The 24,796-nt window shown below is 36.7% G+C and overlaps 1 protein-coding gene across 1 annotated transcript; it reads left to right on the top strand.

Moving 5' to 3' along the window:
• Positions 1 to 1,375: 1,375 nt before the first annotated feature.
• On the top strand, positions 1,376 to 24,626 carry Tango14 (transport and golgi organization 14). Its single transcript, XM_081731131.1, has 4 exons — positions 1,376 to 1,799; positions 14,171 to 14,302; positions 18,160 to 18,418; positions 21,579 to 24,626. The coding sequence occupies exons 1-4, from the start codon at positions 1,511 to 1,513 to the stop codon at positions 21,667 to 21,669; spliced, it is 771 nt and encodes a 256-aa protein (XP_081587257.1). The 5' UTR covers positions 1,376 to 1,510; the 3' UTR covers positions 21,670 to 24,626.
• Positions 24,627 to 24,796: the final 170 nt, after the last annotated feature.

The raw sequence follows: 24,796 nt of genomic DNA, 5'->3' as shown, positions 1-24,796 counted from the left end.
TCCCGAAATGATTGAGACTCTCGAAATGTTCGAGACTCTCGAAATGATCGAGACTCCCGAATTTGGCTGCAAGAAGAAATCATTGGAGAGGTGAAGGAACCGAAGTGTCCATCACTACTTTTGATAATACCCAAAACTTCGATAATACTCGAAATGTCGATAATACCCGAAACTTTGATAATACTCGAACTTTCGATAATACCCGAAACTTCGATAATACTCGAAATTTCGATAATACCCGAAACTTTGATAATACTCGAACTTTCGATAATACCCGAAACTTCGATAATACTCGAAATTTCGATAATACCCGAAACTTCGATAATATTCGAAATGTCGATAATACCCGAAATTTCGATAATTTCAAATTCTCGAACGGTTTCGAGTAACCGATGACAACTCGATAAATTTTCACTCCCGAAGTTCGATAGGTTCTCAGCCTTATCGAACACCCTTAAGTGCAACATGCTCGTAATGGCAATTGTTTTTGGTGTGGGTTCAAACCCGGCCCAAGGTAAGTTTTTATATTTTTTAAATTTTCATATTTTTTTCATTAAAATAAAGTGAAAATAATACTCAAAAAGTGATTTATTTACTTTTGTGCAAATAGGTAGGAGTTTGAATAGGAATAGCAGTAGTATTACTCTCCCGAGCAGGTTGTGGTCAATTAAGTTACATAAAATACTTATTACGATGTAGCTTCCTTATAATCAAAGTATGAACACAACGTCATCAGAAGTAACTATAAATATGTTTTAACATGTTTACTCATAATAACATTTTCCCGAATTACATTTCATTGATTTTCGTGAATATTCCGAAAATAGTTAAAAACCTTTGCTTCTTAATACCAGTCCAAATGCGTCACTATCCAAACCTCTACAAAATATTGACTGAATTTATACTAAACTTTATAATAGTTATTATGTAAACTGCATAATTGGAACTAGAAATATTACTCATTTCGTGGCCCACTTCAATAAAGACATTTTTATTCATTCATTCAGATAGTTCTTTCTGGTCTTGTCTCGATTCTTCAAAAGCATTTGCTCCACAGATATTCGCAAATTTTAAGTTTGGTTGCTGTAACCATTCAAATATACCTACTGATAATTTACACATAAATAACAAGGTTCTGCTAGTTTACATGCGTCTCTACCTATAAGAATCTTCGTAAAACTTGCGAATCGCAACTTGATACAACGCAAATAACAAGTAATCGTAAATCATTTATAACAAAGTGAAATAAAAATTTTGCGTTTCGTTGTCGCAAATCTCAACAGAATGAGCTCTGGCTCTTCATGTAATATTAGTCATTAAGAAGAAGACGAATAACTTGATATAGGTAAGGGAATCTGTGACTTCCCGTTACGTATATGTTACACTGTGCTAAGTAACGGCGAGATGTGGGACGTGGGAGTGTTTGAGTGTTTGAACTAATAGATTATGTAGTATTGAATGAAAGATTGTGTTAATATGCTGTTGGTCTCATTACATCAGATAAAATATTATGTTAATTATGTACAAAGTACTACTATTGATAGTACATGCACTGTTTTCAATAGCGAAAGTGTTAAGTTGTTTATGCTCGATTCTATTTGAGAAGTGGAAGGGTCACAAGACTGACGAAGATGAGGAACTGAATTTATTTTCACATCAAGTGAAAAAGATTAAAAAGTTACCATCCCATGTTGTAGTAGTGATAACCGAAGACAAGATATCGTATAGTGATCTAGCGAACATAATATTATGGTGCATTGCCGCCGGAATATCGTTCGTAAGCTTTTATGATCATGATGGTAGGTAGCCGGAGGCATATTTCTGAGTTCAAATTATAATCATTAATTGGTTCGTGATATAATCATCAGTTTTGCTTAACAGTGCTTATAGTTGTTTGTGGATTGAGCAGCAGCCCGTTGTTTGCTCGTTAGTGTGTAGTCAGTAATTATTCTAGTGCGAAAGAATGATGTAATAATTTTTCAAGGTTATGAAATGCTGATTTGCATATGTAACATTGAGTTAATCTTTCTGTCAACTAATTATCTTCACTCAAACATTACATGTAAGACTAACATACAACACAGCGGAAATTAATATCTACTGTGGCTTGGCCAGCGTTATTGTCATTCATTATTTTTTTCTTTTTATTTACCAGATTGCATAATTTTATGGAACATCTTTAATATTATAATAATCATCTTGTTTACTACGTTAAATGGCATATTTTTGGATTTGGGGGTTAGGGGGAAATTTTCTTGGTACTTTTTTTGCTATTTTTTCTGTATTTTTTGTTTGTTCAGATTAAGTTAGGTTAGTGCTTACGTTCTTGGTTTGTAGAGATCAACTGTTTGTTCAGGTTAGGTTAGGTTAACTTAGGGTGCTGGTTTACTTTTGGCGCACCACATTTTGGAAGATTTAAAGGTAAAATGCAATACTTTGCGTTAAAAGACATAAACAAACAAATTTCTGCAAGCGATATTATTAAATACAAAGTATTCCTCTTGTATTTTATATTTACAAGTGTGGGGATACTAATGTAGAATCATTACAAGTGCTTTACAACGGATAAAATAAGTGAGTGCATGTTAAAGATGAGTGTAATAGGAACTATTTTCCTCCCGCGCTGTATTTCTGCAGTGTACAGAACTTGTATTTTATGTTTACAAGTGAAGCACTACTAATATAAAACCGTGACAAGTGCTATTGAAACTCGTATTGCCAAAGGGTTAAGTTTCAAAGTTGGACGTCCGTTTCCAGCAAAATTTTTAAAATTTGCAGGGAAAATATGGATAATTTGATCGTTTGTGTGCTTGATAATATATAAGGGTCTCGAAAAATCTGTTTAGTTGTTATATATAAGCGGTTATAAACATGGGACTATTCGGCGAGCGGAGGGAACTACTTGGCGCAAGGTAACCGAACAGTTGCATTGTGGTTAAGTAACGAGCATTTATGTTATCAACATGGCGGGTGTACAATGGCTGTGAACTAACAGATTTAACATTTGCGAAGCAATACGTTGATAGCGAACAAAATCTTTTAAGTTCGTGAAGAGCACGGATTGATGAACCGAGTAACAGATTGCAGAAACTGTGGAAAGGAGATGACAGCGAAAAAACGTGGCGAAAGCGGACGCCCAACTTCGTAATAAATGCCTTGGCAAAACGCACTCGTTTTCACTACCTTCGCTAACCGTATACACACCTTCGCTGACACGACCGCTCTCTTCGGATCCACCCTCTCGCTACCGCTCAGGCCCCTCTGCGCTGACTCGCTTCGATAAGATTGGTGCTGTTTAGTGGCCACCTAGTCACTTGGTGCGTTTTTTGGACTGTAGGTTTTATGCATATATCCGTACGCTGTATTTATACGCAAGTTGTAAAAGACTTGTAATGTTTTTAACAATTTCTTATGATGGGTCTCTTGAATTTTTCTATGCCATATTTTCATATCGCCCAGCGCAAATCAATTAAGAAACAATACGAAGGAAATTAGTGAAAGAATTCTAATTTTTCAACAATTATTTCGAGTGGTAGCCAAAAGTAAACCTGCACGTAACTTGAATGGAATAAAATGAAAAATTAAATGTTTGAGATTTACGTCTCATGACTATGCCGGCTAGGCTAAAGGAGACGGTGATGATGATAAATGAATGAAATGGTGGAATGAACGAAGTGGGAGGAACCGGGAGACCCCAAGGAAACCCACTCATACAGTGCTTGTGCACCACATAGCTTATTTGACGCAAGCTTTGATCGAACCAGGGACCTCTTGCACCAGAGGTGGACGCTCTCCCACTGAGCCACCGCGGCCCTGCATGTAACTTAATACTTACCTTCAGTTAGTAATTACATTTTCGCAACATGAACTTATTTCCCCTTTGATCATTGTTTTTTACGCTCGGGCTCCCCAAATCCTGAACTCGCATGTAGGACCTATTCGGGATTTTAAGATAGTTAATGTATGAGAAGTACCAGGTTTGCCTATTGGCGAGTTTTAGGGAGCACGTTGCACTCATGGGAATATTTTGGGGAATCGCCATAGAACGAAAACGATGGCATAGCGAGAAGCGCTTTTTCTCAAACGATTCAGCGTCTCAAGGCAACATATGGGGCCGCGGTGGCTCAGTGATAGAGCGTTCACCTCTGGTGCTTGGGGTCCCGGGTCCGATCCCAGCCCCCGCCAAGTAAACTTTGTGGTGTAGAAACACCGTGTGTGTGGGTTTTCTCGGGGTTCTCCCGTTTCCTCTCACTTTCTTCATTCCACCATTTCATTTATTACTCATCATCACCGTCTCCTTTAGCCCAACCGGCATAACCATGGGACGTAAAACTCGGAAGATTTTCTGAAGGCATCATACCATAACTATCCAGGAAGTCGTTCAAATTTAATATTACTTACGTTTTCAGTTCTGATTTCCACAGAGCAAGAACGGTAAAATAGAATGAAACGCTGTTTTCTGCAATTGACTCAGTGTCGACAGAATAAGTTCCAACTTCTTACATTAACCCTCTATCGAAACTTAAAGTGGTTCAAGTTAACCATTTTCGATTTCAATGCTTACCGTAGAACGGGGTAATGCCGATCATGCAGGGTGAAACCGATCATTTGCACGTACCTACACAGAAAGTCCTGCCATTTATCGTTTCAAGTCGAGTGTAGGAAAGATATCATAAGGAGAAGGGTGATTAAACACGAGACCTCTGTGAGCATAGAAAGTCAGAGCATGATGGATGCAGATTGTGTGTATAATGCAAAGTTGCTTAATGGTAAAATCGTAATTATAGCGGGATCCTGTTTCCGTTATATTGATGTGACTACGGTACGTGGGTTATGGCTTTTGGTAGGACACTATATCGTAGGAACGTAAAGCATTTTGCTTCGTGTAAGTTTGCATAACAGTAGCAAAACTGGTGGGCTGCCTTACAAATTTGTGCCGAATTTAGGGGTGAAACCGATCATGCCGAGAAAGTATTTGAAACAAGTTAGTCCGAATGCTCGGCGTAAGTATAATGTAAAGCAAGTTGAGGAAGGAATGCGAGAAGTACAGAAGAGTGGAATAAGTATCCGAAAGGCAGCAGAAAAGTATAACGTCGCAGATACGTTGTGTGACAACGCTAGAAATAAGTACAGCAAGGAATATGGTGGTCAAACAGTTCTCACAGAGGAGGAGATGCATCTTGATGAAGTACTAAATGGCGCATAAAATTCTCTTTGAGCAAAGTCCACAGACATTACTTTATGGGACAAATGACGCAAGTGCTTGAGTTCTACAGATATGAGGTGAAGTTTCTTCGTAAAAAGTGTGGATGAAAACAAGTTGTATTTGTGTTCCTAATATTCCTGATTTACAGATGATCCTTAACCGGATTGTCATGACTGCGACTGGAAGATTGATGGGTCGGGGAGGTGTTGAATTTCCAGGTCTCGATATTCAATGTGTGAAATAATTGTGACAGTGAACATTCTTTTTACCACTATTGTACGTTTCTGTTCTTTGTAGTGTATTCTGTACTCTGTGATTCACTGATAACATACGTTTGAAATCCTTTTTCATTTTCTGTATCACTCCCGTTCAGGCTTATACCGATTATCCGCAGCAATACATGAGAATAACCCTTTGGGGATCTTATGGTACAATTTGTACCATACGGGGTGTTTCATGGTACATTGCGTTATAACTCTCCTATTTGAGCTTTTTCGTCCGGGTTTCTTTGTTTTTCAAGTCCAGAGGCATTGTAGAAGACATTACGGATGGTTTCACACCTTCCTGTGTCGAGACATAGGAGGTGATGACGTCATAAGTCTAAAATTTATATTTTCGTGTAATACTTTTTTTTGGGGGGGAAGGTTATGTAAAGTATTTTTGGCGGGCTTATTTTTGCACGTAGAAGATTGAAATTTTGCACAAACATGAAGTCCACCGAGTAGTATTTAACAGATTTTTTCTTCAGATTTCTGCGTTAAAACAGGGGGGGATCCAGAGGGTCAAAAAGTTGAAAAAAGGGATATTTTTACCCAAAAATCTCGTTTTTCCTCATTTTCCCGCCTTAGATACATGATGGAGACAAGTGAATGGTACCGCCTGAAAGGCAGTTCTATTCTGAAGAGAATGATGTGCGACACATGGCCCTAGGGTAATTAGGGAAGTGTCAGGGAATTTTTATCAAAATATACTTCTGTATAGGGGAATTTTGGAAATATTCGGTATTATTTTTGTGCTGGCTTATTTTTGCACCTAGAAGATTGAAATTGTGCACAAACATTCAGTCCACCGAGTAGTATTTAGCAGATTTTTTTTTTTCAGATTTCTGCGTTAAAACAGGGGGGTACAGAGGGGCTAAACGTTGGAAAAGGGAAATTTTTACCAAAAAACCACTTTCACGGGATTTTGCCGCCTTAGATACATAATGGGGACAAGTGAATGGTACCGCCTGAAAGGCAGTTCTATTCTGAAGAGAATTATGGGCGAAACATGACCCTAGGGTAATTAGGGATGTCTCAGGGAATGTTTACAAATTTCCCTCTGTATACGGGAATATGGGACATTGTCGGTATATTTTTTTTTTTTTTTTTGGCGGGCTTACTTTTGCATCTGGTAAAATTGGAATTGTGCATAAACATTCAGCCCACCGAGTAGTGTTTACCATTTTTTTTTCCAGATCTCTGCGTTAAAACAGAGGGGGTCCAGGGGGGCTAAAAGTTGAAAAAAGGATATTTAGACCCAAAGAATCCCGTTTTTCCTCATTTTCCCGCCTTAGATACATGATGGAGACACGTGAGTCATACCGCCTGAAAGCCAGCTCTATTCTGAAGAGAATGAGGTATGAACCATGATCCTAGGATAAATAGTGACGATGCAGTAGCTGCTTGACTGAAAGTCTAAAAAATAGCCCCAAAACCCCGGATCTCTTAAGGAATAATTCGTATTTAATATTTCATGACGTAACGTAATACAACATGTCGTCTTTTAGCATCTGCCAGAGAAATAACATAGGAAACTAATGTCTATTTTTCAACATTGTGATTCAATATTTTCGTTAGTTTTCCCGCAAAAACAGTTCAAATATTGATCGGTATCACTCCAATCTACGGTATCGCCATAGAAAAGGAATGGTAATAGTTAGCAGCAAACATTTTTCTGCAATCGATTCAGTCTCAAAAGAGGGCATTGTCACAATCCACAACACTACCAAAACCGGAAATGATTGAAATTTACTACTATTTCCGGTTTCAATACTGATTTTCATAGAGCAAAAACTAAGAGATATCGAGAAGCTGATGATGAGGACCGTGATACCTGAAAAAATTTCTTTGTATTCTCATAATCGCTGCTGTGAGTATGAAGCATTTTTGTTAGTTTACTATTGTAACCATTATCACTGTTTGCAGTTTGTACCAGGGTGGATTGATTTAAGTCAGTCTGATTTAAATCACGATTTTAATCAAGATTTAAATCACTTGATTTTTTAAATAAAAATCGTTGATTTAAATCAAATTCCGAAATAAATTAATTTAAAGTGAAAATAAATAAAATCCCGTTTCTGTTCTGTTATTTCGATTATGGAAGATAATAACCATAATACAATGAGACTCAAATGAGGAATCGAACCCGGGTCTCCCACGCCAAAGGCGCGTACGCTAACCGCTTAGCCACGAGGGAGCTCTAGTATGAAAACGAGTATCATGCAGAAGATGATTACGGAAAATCCCGTTTTGAACGGGTAACGGGAGAATCCAGCTTTCTTCTCTTCGTAACATAGGGTTTTTAAATTGTTAACTATTCCAACGGAGAAATCACCATCGACATTTAAGACGAAAATTCTTTTATGTCCACGTCTGTTTGTTTGTTTCCAGATAATAGGGGCGTATTTAGAGGGGCCCGATCCCCTTTCCGAAAAAAAAAAAAATTAAAACTAGGCGAAATTTATGTACTAAATACATAGCATAGAAGTTCCTCGGGATCGTAATAGGGCAAATTTTGGATGCGTTAAAATATCGAATAATACTTTTGATAAAGTGGATTCTTTCAAATATCTAGAATCAATATTAACAGACGAAAACGATATTTACGAAGAAATTAAATGTCGACTAAAAGCAGGGAATTCGTGTTATTATTCACTTCAAAATCTCTTGTCGTCACGAATTCTGTCCAGGAATTTGAAGATTAAAATATATATGCCTGTTGTTCTCAGGGTGTCTAGCAAGCAAGCATAATCAAATTCCCTGACTTTCCCTAACACAATTATAATTTTCCCTAATTCTGTCATTCTTTTTTTCTTAGTAACTCATTAAAAGTAACTTATATTTAAATCATGAACATGAAATCTTTCAGTTTTACGTCTCACAGTTATGCCGGTTAGGCTAAAGGAGACGGTGATGATGAGTGATGAATGAAATGAAGAAAGTAGGAGGAAACGGGAGAACCCCGAGAAAACCCCGACCACGGTGTTTGTCCACCACAAAGTCACACGGCGCAAGCTGAGATCGAACCAGGGAACCCAAGCCCCGGAGGTGAACGCTGTACCAGTGAGTCACAGCGTCCCCAAATTATATTTAAAGTGAACCGTAAGTTTTCACCATTGTTTATACCAGCGTTTCCCAACCTTTTTCAACTTACGGCACACTACCGGTGTTACTTGGATTATCGCGGCACACTTATAGATATTATTTGTAAATATAAAACACAGTGGTATTTTTCTGTGATTATTGATCTCCTTTTCACAGAGAAGCAGTGGCGAAGGGTGATAAGAGGCCCTGAGGCCCGGCCTACCCATTTACTTTCAGAAATTATAATTTATAATTAATCCACTTTTCTTGCACAGAATGTATGATAATTTTCTAAGTTGAAAAAATATTTTATTGTTCGATAAAGAAATCGTGGTTGGCACCACTGTTGGGAGGCTCATCGAGCAGTGTCTCAAGCAGCAGTAGAGTACCGCCGAGCTACTCAGAAAACCCCGCGAGAGGACTTGTTGTTAATAACCTGCGAATGAGACCGGCCTCAGCGCTTATCGACTTCCGTTTCTATATAAAGCGTTTCTCTCGAGACCTTCGATTTCAATTCGATATGTCAAACAAATAAAGAGCAAGAGAACGTGGACCCCATTCCCTACCAACTTTGTTTGTAGTCCACCAACTTTTGTGGACTTTAACGCAACGCAAATGCTGGAGCAAGCAAAGGTGTTACTGGTGTTGGTGTTGGAGCAAGCTCATTATTGCAAACTAATTCCCCTTTTACCAAATCCATATGAAATCAGACTCGTTGTGTTCATTAGAATTGAGGCGAGTTTGTATTTTTTTTTTTTTTTTTTTTTTTTTTTTTTTTAAGATATTGTGAACTTTTCTTACATTTGCAAAAGTGAATGACAAAATGCCAGTACATAATATAATTCCTATTAAAGAGTTATCTGTGTCAGTGGTCTTTTGAAAATCAATGTGTTATTAAGGAACGAAGACCAACGCCTGTGTTGAAAATAGAACAAACAGAGGGGAAGAGAGTTCTGCATGCATTTGTACAAAAAAATATTTGGAAGTTGCTGACATATAAAGAGCAGCGTATGAAAAAATATTTAAATCTGATTCTGTTTATAAGGAGATTCAAGTGACATACAAAATAACTTGTTTGAATGCTTAAAGACGAAATTTTACATGCAAAGTTTGTTTCAGCACAAGTAGACGAAATAGCATGTATTTCTTGTGAAGCGCAGATAATGTGATAGTCCATCTTCCCAACCCGATCAAGCCCAATTGAAACAATTAAATTGCATTACGGCGAATTAAGATCAACTATAACTCACATACGTGAATTTCCTTGATTATCCTTTTTGAAATCTGTAGAACTACTTAACTGTGAACAGTTTCAGGATTACAATAGTGATTTTCTTAGAAAAGAAAAAACTAGACAATATTTTAAAATTGTATCCCACTTTCGACGGTAATCAACTGCGGAATAAACTGGCAATCATCTTTTACTACCAAAATCAGTATCTTAGAACTATTAATTTACTTCAATACATCTCATCAAACGGCTTCAAAGAAGTATACCTAGAATATCTTAGCTTGTTACACGTGTGCTGAAGTATTGCAGTTACTACAACACCATGTGAGATAAGCGCATGGGTGCCCTGAAGAAAATTAAAACATTCCGGAGAAATATAATGAGTAATGACAGACTTAGTGCGTTAGCTTCAATCGCAACAATAATGAACTCCGAAGGATATTAGCCAAGGATACAGCTTTCAAGAAGAAAATAATAGACATATTAATGAGGAGAAAAACTGACATTTCGAATTAATATGAAAGATGATATAAGTTATGCAGGTATTATTATTATCATTATTATTAACATTGGGCCTACCCTCTTGAAACTATCACCCTTCGCCACTGCAGGGAAGAAAGCTCTATCACTGGATTTTCCCCGTGGTAAATCATTATGTTTATTTTTCATTATAATTTAAAAATAGAAAACAATTGCAATGAAATATTGGACTCAGGTTTTTAAAAATAAGCTTTCTCTTTAAAAACTGTATCCAACCTTTCACTAAGAAGTAAGATCACTAAATAACGAACGAACATACAAATCTCTTTTACTTTTAAAACACAAATGTAGGTAATTTTTCGAAAGGATTGAATGATAATTTAAATTTTCAAGTTATGAAATAGTCTGCAACAATAAAGAAGTAATAATGGTCATAACAATGATTACAAATACTTTTTTCAACATTAGAAATGTACAGAACAGTAACGCGGTATGAAACTTAAAATTGTAGATTCATAGTCGAGGTTCATAGTAATGTGAAATACAAATATACATTTTTCTTACGTTTTGCAATTTGATTGCTATAAAATTAATAACTTTGTTTCGATTCCTCGCGGCACACCAGTATGCCGCGGCACACCGGTTGGGAAACGCTGGTTTATACGCTTATATAATATTCTACAAACGTAAAAACGAACCAATTCATTTACCTGTAATTTATGACTATTTTAGTGGCATCCCTTCACCCGTCACAGCCTGGGAAAGATTTTTCCTGACACAATGAAATTCCCTGACTTTCCCTGACTGGTAGACACCCTGCTTCTATATGGTTGCGAAACATGGTCGCTTACTCTGAGAAAAGAACGTAGACTGAAAGTATTTGAGAACAAGATCCTGAGACGAATATTCAGACCCAAGAGGAGCGGAAATGGGGGAAACTTATAACGAGGAACTACATAATTTATACGGTTTACCAAACATTGCTAGGGTCATCAAGTCTAGGAGACTCAGGTGGGCAGGTCATGTAGCCAGGATGGAAGAAATTAGGAACATTTTCAAATTTTTAACTGGAAGACCAATCGGTAAACAACCATTAGAAAGATCTAGGCGCAGATGGGATGGCAATATTAAGATGAATCTCGCAGAAATAGGAATACAAAATAGAAACTGGATCCAGTTGGCTAAGGATAGAAGTCAGTGGAGAGTTTCCGTGAACGTGGCATTGAACCTCCGGGTTCCATAGGCCATAGAGTTAATTAGTTAATTTTGAGCGAAATTTATGTACTTTACATGTATTTCGTGCCGCTGGCTAGTTTCGATTTTTTTAAAAATATACTCCTGCCAAATATCAGGAACTTTCGTGAAAAGAAAAGTGTCATGTTGATAAATATTGCTGTACGTTTTTTCCTTAATGCTTAAGAAATATTGTTTCGGATTGAAATAGCTTAACGATTGAGGATTAATTCGAAATTAAACCAAAATACTTTCACTTAAATAGCATAATTGTCATTTAATATTAATTCCTAATGTTTTTTCTCCAGTTCGCGACTTGTATTATACGAGGAGAAAGATTTGATTTAAATCAAAAAAATCGATTTAAATAAAAAAAATCAACAAAAATGATTTTTATTTAAAAAAATCCTGATTTTTTTCCACCCTGGTTTGTACTGTTAACTCTTTCACTATTTACATATCCTATTAAACTTTTATTTAGTTTCAATGAGACACGCACACACCTGGAATCTTTACTGTCTGCTTCATCTCTTTATCTGATGAAACGTTTAGCGAAGGGGCGTAACTTAATGTTATGTGTGATTAGTAGTGATGGTGAGTTTCGTTCTTTTTTCCAGTGTACAATTTGAATGTATATATTTGTAATTTCACTAAAATACAATGACAATGCTGAAAACAATCTTCTGCGTAGTGGACTGTGAGGCTTGATTCGTATACCACATGAATGCAACCAATTATAAATTTACTGTGTTTAAATGATTACAACTTCAGTTTGCACACAAAAATAACACACGAGAATAAACATATGCAAGGTCTTTTTAGTTCTAACTGCTTGTAACAACGATGGCTAATTGTTCAAACTATATTGTATGATCTTCGACCATGATATGTGGTCCGCTAAAAACTGCATGTTCTTGTCTCCCCACTCACACTGTTCACAAAATAATAGAAAAGCGTTGAGCAACTTGAACACTGTTGCCAGCTAAAGGCACATACACTGTTAAATACACAAATAATCCCAAACATCCAGAATTGGTTCCTTTCAATCCATTCCAAACATATATTTGCTCTTGCGGCTTAAATTCTTTGGTTCCAATATGTTGTATTATTCTGATTTCTTGTGTTCTAATTTGATGCTTTTAAACAAGGATTCGATCCTTCCTCTGGTTCGAATCCATTGATTCCGATGATTTCAGTAAATCCGAGCTCCTATAATGTGATTCCTCCTCTCAGCCGAACTACTCAAACCAGTTTTATCATCTGATATACGTAGCCCAGGAAAATTAGAAGAAAAGCAAAACTGAGAGAAAGGTACCCTTGATTTGAACCGTGAGTTTTTTTTTTTTAAGGGGAAATTTTAGTTTCTTTTATAAGTATCTCGAAAATTATAAGGTTTTCGAAAAAAAAATTCTACACTAAAAAAAGGTCCTTAAGGCTGCAAAATATCTGAAAAAAAAAGGGGGGAGGAATTCATCTTTGATAAAATTAGCTTGCTGCCGGCCATCTGGAAGTGAGATTGGAGATAACATTGAAAACTCAAATGGGAATTCCATTTTTCTTGCAGATTCGAATTCTACGAGGAAAACTATGTAAATGTTTTTTCGAAACATTTTCTCGATTCATGATTCACTGTTGTAATCAGTGAAAACTAATTCAGGCGGTGTTGTAATCAGTGAAAACTAATTCTACTAGGGTTTCTTAAATTAGGAGCCCCTAGTTAAAGAAAATTAGAAAATAAAAAAGACAAAACACCCCCACCCAAAAAAAATTCCGACCTTTTTGGATTTTTTTTTTCAGATCGTATATGTATGTCCAGTTGTTTTTAAAAATGAGTAGTTCGTGAGATATTTTATTTTTGGTATAAATCTTATATATATATATATATATACAATTCTATGAACTGCAGTTTTTGTATAACTATTTTCCTCGAAAAAAAAATTGATAATTTTCGAGATAATTACAAAAAGAAAAGAAAAACAAAGAAAGAAAACCTAGAATTTCCCTCATAAAAACATGGCTCAGGTTAAGAATATTTTTCAGGATATGCTGAAGATATCAAAATAGAGATTTTCACAAAATGTTTTCGAAGTTAATAGTCTAATTTTACTGGGCTTTGAGAAGTTATTGCATAGTTGGTATTGAGGCGGGGGATTTTTATGGAGTAAGTAGCCGCATACAAGGACGGATTACTGTGTTACCAGGTTGTTCCATTTCTTCCGATTTCTTGCTCTTGTGTGCAAACGAGGGTCACAAAGACCTAAGGAAAGTTTGGTTGTTAATAGTCTTGCGTAGGAGGTTAATTAATCGCTTCTCGCACAACATCAATCTATTCTGCACTATTGCTTTTGTCCGATCCTGTCCAAATCGTTCCATCAACTAGATTTCACTTATCTGTTGTTTGATTCCGTCATCTGGTTCATCAACTCAACTTAGTTCGGTTCCTTTCAGAGATTCGATCCTTTCATTCCACCGAAGGATTCGTTCATCTTAAACGAATCATTCCGGAACTATTAGTCACCAATGGTTAGATTTCCATCATTTTCTGGTAAGCAATCAATACATATAATTTCTTCTCTGCACGCTCCTGTATATCAAATTTTATATTTTTTCTAAACTTGTCCAGTAATTAAGACCAAAGGGATAGTTGTATATATTCGCCTTTTTATTTTTTTTCAGGTGTATTAAAAAAGAATGAATTACAAATGTACACAACTTTAAGTGATAGAAGAAAAGGATGTTTAGAAGGTGTTATTTTTGGGAAGAGTGGCAAAGTACACAATAATATCAAGAAGAATGGAACATCAAATGGTATGACAATTTTTCTATCTTTTTTAATGATCCCCTTAAGTACAATTATGAATCTATACAGAATGTAAAATAATATAGGGAACAAATCAGAATACTTCAGGTAGATGATTTGGAATCTTTTAGTTTAATGTCCCACTATTATTTCCTTTAGACTAAGGCAATGAATGATGATGGTAGAATTGCAGAATGAAAAAGTGGAAGGAAATGGGAGTACCTGAAGAAAACCCACGGACACATGTCTATCAGAAACTTACTTCGCCAGGGGTCGAACCAGAGACTCCGCGCACCAGAGGCGTATAAACGAGAATAACGTAAACATGTTTTAAGTGTTTATTAGGGTTATAATATAAAATCTAAATCTTCACATGTTTCTCCACTGGGGACTATCCCCACAGGTGATTCTTGGGTTGTGCGTTTTCCGTAAGTATGTATACTCATGTCCAAAATTATTGTCGCATGTTTATAAATATATTGTTGTAGGAATATAATTTGATAACGAATTTCCCCGGTATTTCTTATAATGTTAGTATGTGTATAGTATTAAAAGTATCCTGCAAAATCATTATCAAATTATATTCTTCCAAGAAGACAGTTACAAATATGCGACAATCATTTTGGGCATGAGTGTACGTACACATGCCTACAGGTTATACCGTCAGTGTATCGACTCACATCTGAAACATCACGTTCGTATCTTTTTACTGTAGTTTTTGTAGAATAAATAATTTCTAGCTAAATTGTCTTCTGCATTTGATTTTGTAGAGGCTTGCTACAGTATTTTTAACTTCCGGGTTTAACTCGGACAGCTGATCAAGTCACTTCCAGGTTGGCTCCTTTGTCAGCGACACTTCCCTTTTGATTTATAGATATGGATTGATTGAAATGCATTCTGGTGGTGACACTCGGTCGAAAAAGTGTAAGAACTTTTTCAGGCTAGCCATCCTGAGGGAGGTTTTCCTGAATTTTCTTCATTCATATCAGGCAAATGCCGGGATAGTGCCTAACATACAGGTCCCAGGCCGCTTCCTTCCTTCACTTTCCTGGAATAGTGTGATCGCCGAGAGACGTCATCCCTCATACATGACTGGCTGATGGCCATGGATGCTGAGAACCCAGAAATTTAATTCCTAACTCTCATCTTGATTGATGTGTAACACTCCGTAGCTTCAATGTTATAAGACAGCTGGCGCTTATCAACTGGATCAAGCTATACCCTGTACTTTGTCCGAAGCATTCACCCTTATCAAGGCCGGAGTGACCCTAGAATTTTACAGAGAAATTTTGCGCGTTACTTATTTGGTTATAAATGAACACTTGTAAAGATCGGCAGTTGTAGTAAAACACAACACTGAGTAGAGCTTCCTCAATGGTACATGGGTAGCAAACGCGGGAGACCTAGGTTCGGTTCCCGGGGGAACTCAAGTGGTTGAATTTCCACATTAAGCTGTAGGCCCACATTTCATATAGTCTTGCTGCTGAAAAGGATGCTAAACTCTATTCCAATCAACTAAAACACTGAAAATGGCAGTTTATATTCTAAACAGAATATATTCATTATATTTTTGTCATTAATTTATAAGTATGATTTTGTGTCAATAACGAGAATACATCTGTACGAAGAAAAAGAAAGAAAATAGAAATCAAACAAATATTAGTATCAAACAAAATTACCGAGAAAATATGCTATACGTAAACTCTACCTTGGCACTTGATAAAGTAGTCATGCAATGCAACACATAGATCACTTCTGTTTGCATATCATAAACACACAAAAGTTACATCATCTATTAATTAAGATGTGTTTGAAATCTGTAACGATCGTTCAACATGATATCACATTTGAAGCATGTCAAGAATTCATAGCAACATCAACGGTGCTCTGCATGTGTGGTTGATCAGCAATTATATGTTTGTTAGGTTATCCCAAAAGTAACATTTCCAAAGCGCTGGGAATGCAGGGAAACTTTGCGCGGCTGTTGGGAGCACGTATTTGTTGTTTCCTTCACTCCCAAACAAGCCTGTGCGCAGCACCTCACTGGGACGCTCACATGGAAGCCATTTGTAATGGAGCTCTCGCTTGGCACTGCCGCCAAACGCGAAGTTCGCGCACATATTCGGTTTCTGAATGCAAAAAGCGTTAAACGATTCAGATTCATCGCCAATTGACGGAAGTGTATGGTGGGTCGTGCATGGATGCCAGAAACGTTCGCAAATGGTGTAGGGAGTGCGCAGCTCGTCGTACTGAAATTCACGACGAATGAAAAAGGAGCGAGAGACCGTCAATTTCCGAAGAGATAGTCGCAAAGATTGAGCAAACCAGTGACTAGCACCTATTTCGTAGATTGGAAGAACATTTTTGAAACACGCTTCAATAACAACGATCAGATGAAAGATGAAGTTCAACGCTTCTTTATGGCGGCGACCTGGTATGACCTATACAAAAACTGCCACAGTGCTTAGAAAAATGCATTGACCAAAATGGTGATTATGTATATAAAAAGTAGATACATATATAAGCTTTAAAATTATGTAAATATTATTGAAAATAAACGTTTCTTAATTTTTTTTAAGAAAAAAAAGGGGATACCTTAGTTTTGAGATTACCCTCGTATATGCCTTCCAACGGCAAGCAATGTGATTTGTATTACTAGTAGAAAGTTAAACATGCAACCATTAAATAGCAGATATAGCCAATGATTACAATAAATGGTAAGTATTCACGATCTCTTGTAAAAATAGCAATATATGGCATTTTCTCATAATTGCCGGTCTTTAGTAATAATAATACGAGGAGTGATCAGAAAGTAAGTTTACAAAGCCCGCAGTGAAACATGTATATATTATTTCATACAACCAATACAGCCAACAAATAATACATACATTAGGTTGTTTCTTGACATTTGAAGATTCCCTTCTGGTAAAAATCCTGTCCTTGCATGTTCAGCCACTTTGTCACAAAGTGTTTCACCTCGTCTGAAGCGAAGCGACAGCCTCCTAGGTGCTCCTTCAAGTGCGGAAACAGGTGAAAATTGCTTGGAGCGAGATCCGTGTTGTAGGGAGTGTTCTCGATGATGTCTCAGCGGAACTGTTTCAACAGCGTAGTGATGTTCTGGAGTGTATGCAGGCGCACGTTGACGTTTTCTCTTACCAGCCGCAAACTTGGGACACCATTCTACGAATGCTGACGAGACATTACAGTGTCTATAAACCACTACCAGCTGTCGGTGAATTTCAACCGCAGTTACATGTTTCGCCCACAGAAATCGAATAACTGAGCGGACATATTCCAAACGAGTCGCCATTTGTGTTTACCTACAACTAGTGCCGTAGGTTGCGGGGGACTGAAACTCTGTACCGTTGCCAACTCTATGTATTAAAATTACCGTACACTCCTCAGTCTTCTGGGGGCTGCGGTGCTCAGTGGTAGAGCGTTCACCTTTGGTGCTTGGGGTCCCGGGTTCGATCCCAGCACCCTTCAAGTGAACTGTGTGGTAGACAGACACCGTGTGTGTGGGTTTCCTCGCGGTTCTCTCATTTCATCCCACTCTCTTCATTCCACCATTTCATTCATTTCTCATTATCACCGTCTCCTTTAGCCTTGCTGGCATAAACGTGGGACGTAAAACTTAAAGATTTCATTTTTTTTCCCTCGGTCTTCTATAATAGACGAAACTCCAGGAATATCGGCTTTGTGACCTTAGTTTCTGATCCTTCCTCATAATAATAATAATAATATGCAAATGGCGATGCACTATGCTAAAACTTTCTGTGTTGTGCTTTAAACTTTGTAATAATTAGTGTAGATTAATAATGTTTAATAATTGACGTTATTTACGTAGTACGTTCTCTTCTGTTAGGTGTTAAACATATGCCAAAAGTGCATGTGAACTTCTTCTCCAAAGTCGATGGAAAGGGAGGAGTGGTGAGTGTTGCACGTGATTTGTGCAGCGCAGTAGAAGCTGGGTCTATGAAATCACTGGAGATAACCCAGGAGGTTATAGACACCAGAATAGCAGACATGTCTGGAGTGCCCGAACCAGAGCTTGCTATATTAGCGGGACAGACCTTTTGTACATTTGGCCTTCTCCCATGGCAGATTAGATTAACTGAATTTTTGTGAGTATTATTTTCAAGTATTCTCACTTTTAGTTGTATTATTATTATCATTTTCGAAGTAATGTAATTCTTTAATTTTTTAAATTAGAATTTTTAATCAGGTTTGCGCGAATTGTGTTCTGCAGTCAAGAGTGTGTGTGTCACAGTTACGAAAATACAAACAACAATGGATGCAGCTCCTGAAATGGGCAGTTTTTTTCTACTTAAACAGTACATAAAGAAATAACATTTTTGCGTCAAAATAAAAACTTAATATTATTTGCATCAAATTACACACTCTTTTAGCGCCAGGATTTTTTTTTTTTTTTTGCTACACCTGAGAATTTATCCTTAGGGTAAATGCATGCCGAAGATACCTCGCGATCGAGGTCGAGGTTTAAGTCGCGATCGCTACCTCGATGTCTAGTCGCGATGGATGAAGGGCGCACATAGCGAGGAGGTCGCACCCTCGCTGTTACGTTCTCTCAGTTTAAGGAGAAACATTGCTGTGACGCATGTGAAATTATCTCGTCAGTGCATAAAAATCACTGCGAAAACACATTTTGAAATTGAAAGGGCCAAACACAGTTTATAAATAGGGATGGACGCGAGACGAGGTATGAGAAATGGCAAAGTCTCGTCTCTTGTTTCGCAGAAATATTTGAGTCTTATCTTTTTTTTTTTTTTTTTTTTTTTTTTATCTCGATCAATATTCTAAATCAAAGACTTTTACCTTTTATTCAATTTTCTGTGAAGAAATGCCCTCTTTCAGCACTTCGGCGAAAAATCGTTTCCAAGTAAAATTAAATAAATAAATCAGACATGTCTTCAGGTTTCGAGGTGGAGGAGGTGTTAACTACAGCAAATGAGGTTTCGGCGCTGTAATTCCATTATTCGACGTTTCCTCCCTATGGATACGTGCCTGTCTTTACAGGTATTCTTTACCTTATATCAATAACGAATTTAGAAGAAACCCTTTTTATTAATCTCTGGAATTGGGGGAGAGGGGAGGGCGTGGAGTTTTTAGGCATAGATATGATTAACAGTAGCTTCTTGTTTTCTTTAAAAATTCTAAAATTTACGGACTTTAGCTCGAAAGCCCTCTCCCTGTGGCCGCCACTGCCTTATATAATAAGCTACAGAATAATTCTCAAATAAATAACACCTGACATTCCCATTTAAGTTGCTATTTTCTTATATTCTCTGTTTAAAACGTTCCTATTATGATGACGTTTGTGTTTCTTATTCCATATTGCTGGAACATTCCTCATTAATTCTATTAATATGTCTTTCATAATCAAATATAATAGTGCAGCAAAACTTCTTGAGCATAGTCACACACAATCCTCTGCAGACGAAATTCTAAACAAGTGAAGACTTTATTCCTTGCAGCGCTTCAGGGTGAGCCAATGAGAACACGAGCCACAGCGATGCTTCCGCTGAACATCGATGTAAAAAAACTCAGTTGTTCATAATCGCGACCATTAATTCAACCTCGCGGGCGACCTCTAGGTCGCGATGTAGAGTACATCTTTGGCATGTGCTTACGCATTTGAATCGTGTTTGTGCCAGTATCGAGGGTGCGACCGCGACTTAAACCTCGACCTCGATCGCGAGGTCTCTTCGGCATGTCCCTACCCTTAGGCATGTTATTTTGTGCAGCTGGATGTGAACTATCGAAGAACTCATGTACGAGGTGAATCCAGAAAGTAACTTTCCGACGCGTCTTATAGCTAGAAAACCGTATGTTGCGCGAAGCGACTAGATGCACGTGTGAAAGAGTAAGTTCCTAGTATAGCGTATGCACCAGCAGAACTTCCCTAGTGCTTTCAGTAGCGTTGTGGCAATGGTTGAAGATGGACGGACGTATTCCAGCTTCCGTCACGTGTGAAGATAGAGCAGTGATGAAGTTTTTGAATGCACAGGGCATGGCACCGATTGAAATCCATCGTCACCTGTGCCAGGTGTATGGGCCTAACGTCATAAGCAAGCAGATAGTGCGTTGCTGGTGTAGACAATTTGCAGCAGGATGCCAAAATGTGCATGATGAGTCTTGTAAGCAACCCACGTTTCATTCCTTGTGATGATTCGGTCCAGAAACTCTTCTTCCTCATCGTGGTGTCGTTACAAAAATGCCAATGCTGACCCCATGTGCCTTGCTGTGTATTCTGGAGTAGTTGCTTCGGCACTTTATCACTGTTCGCATTTCACATGCTGCGGAAGCTGGAATAGGAACGTCCATCTTCAACCACTGTCTCGACGCTATTTGAGAGCACTAGGAAAGTTCCGCTGGCGCATGCGCCATGCTAGGACCTTATTCTCTCACGTGCACGTAGTCGCTTCGCGCAGCATACGGTTTCCTAGCTATGGGACGCGTGGGGAGTCCTAGTAACTTTTTGGATGCTTCTCGTATTAGGTTTAAATATTTTCTTCATCACTATCATAGGTATTCTGCCATTATTGGCAGGTCACTTGTTGCAATTGAGAAGGTTCCTTGCTCCACGGTCTTCACCTAACTTTTTCGTCTTCACGTACGATTTTTCGGTTTTGATATCATCCATTGTCTCCTTCGCCCTCTCCCTCTCTTTCCTGCCACCATACTCTCTAGCACGTCCCTCATGATACAGTTCCTTCTTAGCTAATGTCCCAACCTTTTCCCTTCCTTTTCTTAATAGCATCTAAAATTGTTGTTTTCTTCACCACCATTTCTAGCACCCTCTCATTCGTTTTCTGCTCAAAGTGTTTCTGATTCTTTTTTTCAACTCTATTTAAGGTTCCAGAACTTTGACCAACTTCAGAGTAATAATACAAATCTTATGGGGAAATGCAGGTTCAGTCCGAATTTAGACAGATGTCCAACTTCAGAGTAATAAGTAATACAAGTCTTATGGGAAAGTATACGGTAGATTCAATGAGAATTTAGGTGGCCAACTTTAGAGTAATAAATAATACAAGTCATGGGAAAATGTAGACTCAACCAGAATTTCGGGGCAGGTGGCCAAGTTAACAGGTTTCATTGTAACGTAATTCTTTTATCAGTACGGAAATAAGGTCAAATTTATTTTGTTTGTTAGAAGAGTACTAATTGATAGTAGTAATAAAATGAAAACGAACGAAAATACTAACAAATATACGGAAATATGCCAATAATAATAAAAAAAATTCTCTCTTTCTTTTGCAGACAGTTACCTACTCACCATCACATAAAAGCGAGAGATTTTTTAAAATTGTTAGAAAAATATGGTAATTGTCAACAAAGGTTTGGAAAGTGATGATGCAACATGTCATTTACTTATTTAAAGTGTCTCTGTAAAAATAACTAATATATATCTATTTTTTTGTGTTCTTTTGTAAAAGAAAGAATTAAATAAAAAGAATATCAACAAAAAGTATCCCTGAGGTCAGAAAAATTTTTAATATTTTTTTTTCGATGATTCTTAATTAGACAAGCTCTTTCTACTATTGTTGACATAAATATAATATGACAACACTATTTTCAAATTCATTTGGAATTGTTTTGGGATGGCATCTTTTGTAGGAACATGTGTGTGTGTGTCTGTGAATATTTGAAGATGTGATGTGTGAATTGACAATCATTTATGCTTTTTTCTTTCCTCTTTGGTAAAAAAAAAAGTAATTAAAAAAAATGTGATTTCTTCCTTATATTCAAGTGTCCATAGTTGTGAAAGTAATTATATATAATACGGTGTTAATTTTCAAACTGTTGTTATGGGCAGTTCTTATGAAGAGCTACAGTAATGCACCTTGGAGTGTTATTTCAATTTGTGTGGAAAACAGTGGGTAATTTTTTGATTATATGTACGTGTTTGCATGTATGATGGGGAATAGTATCTGGGAACTGCATGTAAAAATTATGGGAAAAGGTCAGAAAGAAGGCGACATATGAAATAAATACACACGGCTATAAACCAACGACTCCTGTTCTTGTAAGTAGTGTGTTTATTTCGTAGTTGGCTTCTCTGAAGAACTAATCTGACAGGATATTTATCGTATTGTTCGTATGTATGTTTTGTGTCTATAAGGTCTATTTCAGAAAATGCATACCCCAATGGCTTACATGAACGAAATGAGCTAGGTGTGCACTCTTTGAAATGTTCCGTGCAAGGTATTTACTAGTGATCACCATCCTGTAATTTTTTATTAAAAAAGTATTTACCTAATTGAGAAATTTAAAAATGGGGAAATTGTCAAAACTTAATCTATAAAATCATGATTATTGTGGTATTTTACTGATTTTTTAGGAACTAATTGCACTAGCATGAAAGTTGTATAAATTTGATTAGAAGCAATCAAGAAAAACGGATATGTTGTCGGATTCATAAGCGTGCCTAAATGTTTAGATTATAGAATAAAAATTAAGAGTTGTCATTCCAGATAAAAAGAAAGATATTAAATCTGCAAAGTTGTGTATATTTCAATGGAATTTTTGTAAAATGCTAAATTATGAAAGAGAGGACACTTCCTTTTCTTTTCTGTGCGCGTGTGAATGAATTTAATAAATGAAGGTATCAGCAAAACTACAAATATCTTGTTGCCAGGGGGAGAAAATCAATATTTGCGTCACATTTCACTTCATACAGGTAGGTTTCTTTACGTATGCTTAATAGCTCATATCTTTCAGAATTTATAAAGCAATATAATTTCTCTTTAGAGCTAGGTTAGCACAAAACACACACCACTATTCTGACTTCCTATGTTGTTGATTGGCTTGGGATTCACCAGAAACAAATCCGAAAGTAGTTATCATACTTGACCCATCCATTGCCTAATTCTGAGCATATGATATATAATTGTAAAGTACATTAGTGTACAATGAAGGCGTAAGTTAGTATATTATGACTGCTCCAGTTTCGTTGAAATTCATTGATCATGTGAAAGATTTTTTATTTTCTACTGACAATAAAAGTAGAGTGCCATAAGCAGAAAGTAACGTATTTTAATTTGTACATAATGACATCAAGAGCTGGTAAGGCTCAGAACTTAAAAACACATGCGTTTGTTTCTGGCTGGAGTGTTTTTGTGAGCGCTAGCATGACAATATCATGATAGGAGATGGTGATACGGCTTCCCTATTTCTAGTTTTCCCACTTCTTCTAAGCTGCCCTAACACCCACCCATACGTACATGCATATTTCATTAGCTACTTTTAGATTAAATTGCTGTAACTAGCAGTGTTTACTTCTAAACTCTGCGTCCGAGTTCTGATTTTTGTAAAACTTGTTTGAAAGCTTAAACCATACATTTTAATAGGTTTTATATTTCAAGCTGTTCAATATGATATTGGTAAGAAGCTGAAATTTAAAAATGAGCATTGCCCTCCCTCAACTTGCTAGGGCTCACGTACTTCTATTAAATTAAGCACTAGAAAATATTTATATCGAAGAAAGGACTGAATTCCAATGAATAACCTTTATTAGAATCATAAGATAGTGTTAAACATGCATGTTACGTAACAATAAAGGTGTTGATGACAGAGTTATCCCATTCTCATTAAGGATTTTGGTTTCAACATCACTAATATTGTTAATTGACAACAAATACATGTTTCATGCAGTGTTTGTCTAAAACAGAACGGCAATGTCTAGATAATGAAGTCGGCTAACTGGTAATATTCGGATATTTTGGCCATCTCGAAGACCAACCAAACATGTCTACGAATATGAAAAAAAAAAAAAATCCTCTGCTGGTATTTGTCCTACAGTACTTAAAATGTGTCATGATATTTCATTAAGGTCACTGGTAGACACCATGTATGAATATATGGACGTTTGTTTCAACTCAGGTAGAGTGGTGAGCATAACATTCCTTTATCTGAATAGCTACTTCTAATGTGTATGTCTGGAAAAGGAAAGTTATTTTTAATGATTAAAAAATATAACTTATCTATTTATCAGGAACAAAAATTAACTTTGGAGTATTGTAAATGATCTCAGGATATCATTTAGAAAAAAATAAATATACATATTGTAAAAAAGTAAAAACAACTAGCAGAAAATGTTTTGAATAGTCTGATATTAAATGATACTTTTTTTTTTGTGTCTGTACTATAAATTACCATCGATGGTTATAGTACATGTGTAGATTACTTTTGTTGCACCAATTCAAGAAGTCTGTACTAAAAGCAAGCTGTCTATAGACATTTGTATAATTGTATTACCTGTATACTTTGAAAAAACCAAGTAGAATAGCTGAATTGTTGGCAAATTGATGTTGTTTTTCATTTTTTTCAAAGAACCCTGGAATCTTCGTACGGAGAATGGGTTTAGGGTATATTAAAAAAAATGTAGGCTCAGGACTATGTCTAAGTATTTTCCAATCCCAAAATTTTAAATGAGCCACGTCCCTTCTTTCTCTTCGGTTTATTTTTTGATGACTTTG

Source organism: Thermobia domestica, chromosome 1 (assembly GCF_964235325.1).
Source record: "Thermobia domestica chromosome 1, izTheDome1.hap1.1, whole genome shotgun sequence".
Classification (NCBI taxonomy): domain Eukaryota; kingdom Metazoa; phylum Arthropoda; class Insecta; order Zygentoma; family Lepismatidae; genus Thermobia; species Thermobia domestica.
Note: the sequence above shows the minus strand (reverse complement) of the source record. Positions and strands in the feature narration are given on the sequence as shown.